This window comes from Carassius carassius, chromosome 38, assembly GCF_963082965.1.
Source record: "Carassius carassius chromosome 38, fCarCar2.1, whole genome shotgun sequence".
In the NCBI taxonomy this organism is placed as follows: Eukaryota; Metazoa; Chordata; class Actinopteri; order Cypriniformes; family Cyprinidae; genus Carassius; species Carassius carassius.
In genome coordinates, this window is record NC_081792.1 from 29310712 (window position 1) to 29318370 (window position 7659).

General features: G+C 38.9%; 1 protein-coding gene across 1 annotated transcript in view; it reads right to left on the reverse strand.

Annotated features, from left to right (window-relative positions):
• The window catches only part of pfklb (phosphofructokinase, liver b), a 15577-nt gene extending 8145 nt beyond the window's left edge, over window positions 1-7432 (reverse strand). Inside the window, exons 1-7 of the mRNA XM_059529974.1 lie at window positions 7233-7432; window positions 6148-6221; window positions 6003-6080; window positions 4612-4801; window positions 3369-3534; window positions 2885-2929; window positions 2419-2527 (exon numbers count right to left, since the gene is read on the reverse strand). Coding sequence (XP_059385957.1) covers window positions 2419-2527; window positions 2885-2929; window positions 3369-3534; window positions 4612-4801; window positions 6003-6080; window positions 6148-6221; window positions 7233-7314 — 744 coding nt within the window. The 5' untranslated portion in view covers window positions 7315-7432. The remainder of the gene's footprint in view (window positions 1-2418; window positions 2528-2884; window positions 2930-3368; window positions 3535-4611; window positions 4802-6002; window positions 6081-6147; window positions 6222-7232) is intronic.
• Between the last annotated feature and the right edge of the window lie 227 nt (window positions 7433-7659).

A 7659-nucleotide genomic window follows, 5' to 3' on the forward strand; every position in this document is an offset into this window, starting at 1 on the left:
GGGCTATGGCTTGATTAATGCACTGCTCATCTACACACTTTAAGGGCTCCCTGCAGTTTTCAGTCAAAATAAAAGTTCAATGAATTAACATTTAAAAAATGAAATGACAATTATTATAATACTAACATTTTTTTACAGTGAAATATAACAATAGCAGGGTTTCCCATACATTCATTAATTTGTAGCGGCCCGCCACAATATCAACGCTGACCGCCACGGATTGATTCTTAAACTATTTAATATGGGCACAATTGTATTTTATTGTAGAGCTGCGCGCTGCTTGCTCCCTCCCTCTCAAAAAAACAACAACAGAGGCACACACGACTAGCCCCTCCTCTTCGAACACGATCTGAATCAAAACATGAGCATGCGTTAGTTACGGATTGTTGCCGGTGCTTAATGCTTATTCCCCCAGCGAAGATTCCAGAATCAATCCGGAGTTGAATGGTTAGTAATGAACACTGTTGCTCAACATGACTCTGAGAAGTTAGTCTATGTTAAGCGCTGTCGCGTTTCCATTACAGATTCGCGCAAAACATTTGTGTTTTTTTTCTAAATATCGATAAACAACTATTGCGAAATGACGGCGTTTCCATTAACCGATGTTATGCGACTAAAATGTCATTCTTTCCCTCTCGCGATCAGTCCTTCCAAAAATCATGGCAACGGACGTTGGTAGGTTTATATATATCACAGCCACCAGACTAGACATTATATTATTATTATCTCCAGGTTCAGGTTGTGTGTGTGTGTGTGTGTCAGAGTCCGTGTGTGTCCACCTCCAGGTCCAGTTTAGTGTGTGTGTGAGCCTGTGAGTGTCTGAGTGTGTGTGTGTGAGTGTGTGTGTGAGTCTTTTTGAATGTTTGAGCCTCTGTTTGAGTGTGTCAGTAAGTTTGTGAGTTTGAGTGTGTGTGTGTGTCCATCTCCAGGTCCAGGTTTGTGTGTGTGAGCAAAATTTGCAACAAGAAGTCTGTGGAGCAGTCATAGCATAGAAAGTGTAGCAATGGCATAGCAATGTAGCAATAGCAATGTCTTTAAAGGGATAGCTCACCCAAAAATGAAAATTCTATCATCGTTTATTCACCCTCAAGTTGTTCCAAACCTATATGAGTTGCTTTGTTCTGCTGAACACAAAGGAAGATATTTGGAAGAATGTTTGTAACCAAACAGATCTCGGTCCCCATTGACTACCATAGTATATATTTTTTCCTACTATGAAAGTCAATGGGGACTGAGATCTGTTTGATTCTGTCATTCTTCCAAATATCTTCCTTTGTGTTCAACAGAACAAAGAAACTCATACAGGTTTGGAACAACTTGAGGGTGAATAAACGATGATAGAATTTTCATTTTTTTGGTGAACTATCCCTTTAAGGTATCTGACACTAAGGGTGTACTCACACTAGGCACGGTTGCCATGAACCGGGCCCGAGTACGATTGTAACCCCTCCCCACTCCCCCTCTGGCCTGCACTCACATAGGAGGGTTTCAGCATTCGTGCCGGAGCACGCTTACGTCATTATGGTGCGACGGTTTCGGGATAAACAGGAAGAGCGGCGCTCTCTGAACACAATGGAGTCCATCGCTCGGTTTTCTTTGTGGATAATTTTGTGTCGTTTGGTCCACGGTGGTCCACAGCCCTCTCACAGCCTTTTATTTTGTTAAACAGATGTGTCGCCTTAGTGGCGCGAAAATTTTCACGTAATCGTGCTGCTCGTATGAAGAGGTTTGCAAGGTACCAGCTGAGCTTTTGGAGCGTCGCAAAACCGTGACGCCACGCGTCCTGTTCCGTGCTCCAGCACGGTTAGCGCTCACACTGCATGCGAACCGCATCCGAGTCCAACTGAACCGTGCTCTGGCCCACCTCTTCCAAGCGGGCCAGGGCTGGCTAATCGAGCCGTGCCCGGGCATGGTACGGAGCACTCACACTAGTCAAACGAACCGCGCTTTGGTGGTCAAACGCACTCGGGCACGGTTCAAACTGGCTAGTGTGAGTACACCCTAAGTGTTGGCAATGGAAATGTGTACTTGTCACTAAAAATATACGATATATTTTTGATATATTTAACTTAATACCCATACTGATATAAATCACACACAAAAAATGTAGAAATTAATATATTTAATAATAATAATAAAATCAAAGGGATTTTCTTTTACTTTTTACAAATTTATAAATCGTTTTTTTTAATCATATATTAATACTGATAATAAAAAAAAAGCTGCAAAATTGTGCAGCTCCTGTGCCACAGTAATAATTCTTATCTTGGTTTTATTTAATAATTGTAATATTTTATACAGCAATCACAATATTTATGATAATGATTATTATTATAAGAAAAATGTATAGCCATATTTATATAATCACAACATTATGACCTAATTGTGCAGAAACCTACAAATCTCCAAATCTCTCACCTCTCCGAGTCGAGTGCACATGTGATCTTCCCATCCGTCCTCCGGCGGAGCCTCGGGGATGAAGAGCCAGTCAGCACCAGACGCCAGAGCGGACACCACCGCCAGATACCTGCAGAACCAGACCAGACCGGGTCAGACCGGATCGGATCAGACCAGACCAGACCAGACCGGATCAGACCAGACCGGATCAGACCAGACCAGACCAGACCAGACCGGATCAGACCAGACCGGATCGGATCGGATCGGAACAGACCAGACCAGACCGGATCAGACCAGACCGGATCAGACCAGACCGGATCAGACCAGACCGGATCGGATCGGATCGGAACAGACCAGACCAGACCGGATCGGACCAGACCGGATCAGACCAGACCGGATCAGACCAGACCAGACCGGATCAGACCAGACACTCTGTTGAAGAATAGAGCGGTTGAGAAGGTAGATTAGCTCAGCGATCGTGACGTACCCGCAGTGTCGTCCCATCACCTCCAGCACAAACGTCCTCTGATGACTGAAAACAACACAAACACACGAGTGAGAGCGGCTGCATGTCACAGTCTCTTCTGCTCAGCAAGGCTGCTTTTATTTGATCAAAAATACTGTCAAAATAAATAAAAACTTGACTGCTAGTGCAGTTCTGTACAGTAATCATTGTGTACAAAACGTCACAGATAATGCAAAGACTGCTCACAGACAGTGATTTGATGACTAGAGACTCTTGAGTACTAATCCACCAAGCTCTTAACTAACTGGTTATTAGACAACTAGTTAACCATACTGACCCACCTCTAGCACAAATGTTGGAGTTCAAATACAAGCCATTTTAAATTCTAATCATATTTATCTTTTTTTATGATTTGACCATGTAATGCTGCAGTACCTTTCAATCGTTTTCTGGTGAGAGTTAATTTTTGATTGTGTGTGTGTGTGTGTGTGTGTGTGTGTGAGACCTTTGTGCCGTGGTGCTGATTGCATCAATAACTTCCATGATGCGATGCAGAGCAGAATCAGCTCCGATCGTCATGTCGGTTCCACAGAAATCATTATCGATGGATCCCACCAGACCCACGATGTTGAGATGTGTGTGCTGCTGCGCCAGAGAGTCTGTGATCCGGCCTGAAACATACACACACACACACACACACACACATCAGCTTCTGTGCAGCACAAGAGCAGTTTGAGGCTCTTTTTGCATTGAAATGAGCATCCATTCTCTCTGTTGCTGCAGTGATGAGGGACACAGGAAGCTCTTGGCAGCTTCTAATGGAGAGCTAACAGACGCCCCATTGATGCTGCTGTACTGAAGCAAGAACTTTAAACCAGATCCAGCTCAAGTCCTGCAGACCACTGAACGAACTACAACTACATATACAATTGTTAACTGAAATCAAATTATTAAAATAATTACATTATTTACATTACAAAATAAAGACATTATTTCAGTTATTTGACATGCCAGCATTTCTCATTTTTGTTTTAGGTTGAACGGAAAATAACTATCTTAAGTTTTTTTTTTTTTTAAATACATTTAAAAAAAAAAAACTAAATGACAAAATAAAAACTAAATTTTTTAAACTAACTGTTTTTTTTTTAAACTGAAATAAATGAATTAAAAAAAAAGACATCTTAAATTCAATGACAAAAACCACAACACAATGACTTAAACTGAAAAAAAGACCAAAACAATCAAAAATACTGAAACTGGATATAACAACTGAAAATGACAAAAAAATTTTTAAAAAAAATGATAAAAAATGTTTTACTAAAACTGGAAATATCTGAACTGAAACAAAAAGTAAAAAAATAATAATAATAATAATAAAAACTACCAACACAAATAAATAAATAATAATAGAACCAATTAAAAATTAACTGGTCTAAAAGTAACTAAAAAACTAATAGGTTTATTTTAAAAACAAAATGTAAATAACTAGTAATAACTGAAATAAAAGAAAAAATTTATTTTATTATAAAAACAAAAAATTACACAAATGCCGAAAACACAACAAAACTCTTAAAACTATAATTTAATAAACAGTAAATAAAAATAGACATTTGAAAAAAAGAAAATTAACAACGACAACATAAAAATGATTAAGTCAAAGTAAATTCAAATGAATAATATTGAAAGCATGGTTCTGTATGAATGACAGTGTGTGTGTGTGTGTGTCTGGAGTGTGTGTGTGTGTGTACCTTGCTTCACGAGTTCAGCCAGCAGGTCGCTCCACTCGCTGCGGAAGATGTTGGCTCCGGTGAGGCTGCCGTCTCCTCCACACACACACAGGTTAGTGATGCGGCGCTGGAGCAGGTGAAACGCCGCGGACAGACGGCCCTCACGCGTGGTGAAGGCTTTACAGCGAGCGCTGCCGATGATGGTGCCACCCTGAACACAATCACACACATCAGCACACTTCAGATGAAGCTAATATAGCTTCAAGCACAGACGCTGCTGAGGGTCGCTGCTGTAATCTCCCATTTAATCTGCAGCTTTAATCTCAATCCTGTTTCCTGCTGATGAGACAAACACTCGTCTGAAATCACATCTGAACCTGAACCTGATTTGGACTTTTCAAAAGCTGAATTGTGATTGGAATACTGATATGGACATTTTCACAAAATGCAATTTTTAGTGATTAAATGTTTAAATGAGCTTAGTGAAAAAATTCCACTTAAAATGTTAGTTGAATTTAACTTAAAAAAAATGATTAGCTAGAATAATGCTATATTACTGCTACAAAATATAACACTCTTTTTTATTATTATTAATTGTCATAACATTTTTTATTTAGATTTTCTTTTGTTTCTGGGGTTCCACAGCCACGGAAACCTGCATTTGGAAAATAAATAAAACTATATATAAAATAAAACATCAAAATTACTAAAACCAAAATAAAGATTATACTAATAAAATAGATATAATATAAATAGATAAAAACAATAGACAAATGAAATATATTTAAAAGACAAAAAAAAACACAAATTTATTAAAACGTCAACTAAACGACGGAAAATATAAAAACAAGAACTAATTAAATATAATTAACTAGAAAAACGCTATATTACTGATACTAAAAATAACTCTTTTTAAATTAGGTAATTGTGATAACATTTTTTATTTTCTTCTATTTCTGGGTTTCCAAAGCCACGGAAACCAGCACTGTGCTTAATTAATTTGTGCATGTTATTCCAAATAAATATTTGTAAGAAATCAATAAAACATTTATATAAAAATAAAACATTAAAACTACTAAAACCGAAATAAAAATTATAATAGATATCTAATAAAAAAAATAGACAGTTGAAATTAAAAAAAAAGAAACATTTAAAAGACAAAAACAAAATATAAAAATAAAAACGAATTAAATAATATTAACTAGAAAAAACGCTAGATTACCTATACTAAAAATAACACTTTTTTTTTTCTTTTTTTTACGTTTTCTTTTTTGTCCCTGGGTCTCCACAGCCAGAAAATTTTTTTTTTATTTCCTCATGGAATGCTATATCTCTGAAGCACACAAGGCAGCACAACACACACCTGTGGCTATCAAGCAAACACACATGCATTAAATGGGACGCAGCCTCACCAGCTGAATGATGTTGGTGACGCTCTGCCAGTTGGCGAGTTTGATGTGATCTCCTCCATCCACCAGTCCTTGATAACCCTGGAGAAACACATGCATCAGGACGAGCGTGATTGTGACTCGGTGCATGCACAGAAACATCACTCACCTCATAAATCAGGTAGACTTTAGCACCCACGTAAATGCCCATGCGTGTTACCGCACGCACAGCAGCGTTCATTCCTGCAGGAAGCGGACACACACGTCATCATGCATCTCCACATCATCCTGAAAACAGCTTCTCACACTTCTGTTTAATGCACTGACTAAACACTAATGAGTTGACTGCCACATATGAAGCCACAACATGCAATACGGTTTTAAACCTGCAGAATTACTCCCGTCTCAGAAGTGCATGCGCACTAGATAGGGCTCATGAGCTTACATCACGGTCAGTGCATGCATTATTTATGCCCCAGATACTCACATCAGAAAAAAACAATGAGCTGGGATGTTTTTGAACGGTTATGTAAATGTTAGGACATCAACTGCATGTTTATGGAATGTTCTTGTAACATTATTAATATTTTATACAAGTAAAATATATATAGTGTATCTATAATGTTTATGTAAAATGCTATCAAGAGTAAAATTCTTGAAATATTATACATGATTGATAAACTACATTCTCGGGAGAAATGTTTTTTGACTGTTTGGGGTTTTAATGTTTAATCAATGAACGTTCAAAATGTTCCTCTAAACTAGAAAAAAAACTGTTTTTAAATTTCAGATGTTTAAAAAGCATTTAGGAATACTGTTTCCAGCATGGCTTTAAAATGGAATGTTCCTCTAACGTTCGCATGGATTTTAAAATTAAAAAAGCGCGTGATTTAAACGTCGGGAGAGCGTTCAAACGCAACGTTTTCCTCATGAAACAATGGAATGTTCCTTTAACGTTCGCATGACCAAGAAAAACATCCGAATGGGCGTTTAAACATTGAGAGAACGAAATAACGTTCTCCTAAACGTTCTTCGAGCATATTTCGTGACTCGTGTCATTTCCTCTCTTTAGGTCACACACACGGGATGTGTCTAAATGCACTGTATGCAGCACTTATGGGCTGCACATGTTCGAAAATCAGAGTATTTGTGCATCACAGACGCGTTTGAAGCGACTGTTGGCTGAAATGTCTCGGTTCTTCATGTAACGTTAACGTTCTTAGCTTTTCGCTGTTTAGTCGTGTTTATCGTTACCCTGCGCGTCTCCGCCGCTCGTCAGGACCGCGATGGCTTTCCCCGCGCCGCTCATCCGCAGCTTCTCGAAGTCCACATACATGATTGAAAACCGCAGATAAGAGCCTTTCTCTGCTGAAAATACACCGCTGTCCTGCGCGCTGACTCCCGTCAGAAGCTTCTACGTTCAACTCACGCAGCGCACGAAGTGTTTGTCGGCCGCGCGCGCTCGTTCGCACGTACGCGCGCGCTTTCCGCTCCGCCTCTCGTTTGTCCTGCGCGCTCCTGTGAGGAGCCTCGAGCTACACTTTTCTGGAAGTTATTGAACAATAATAATCAGAAGCAGTTTATTTTATGACATAATGGGTAATTGTTTTCTACAAACCATTAACTTTTTTATTAACTTGGTAGAAAAACAGAAAAGCTTTTCTGTCAACCATTAAATAAA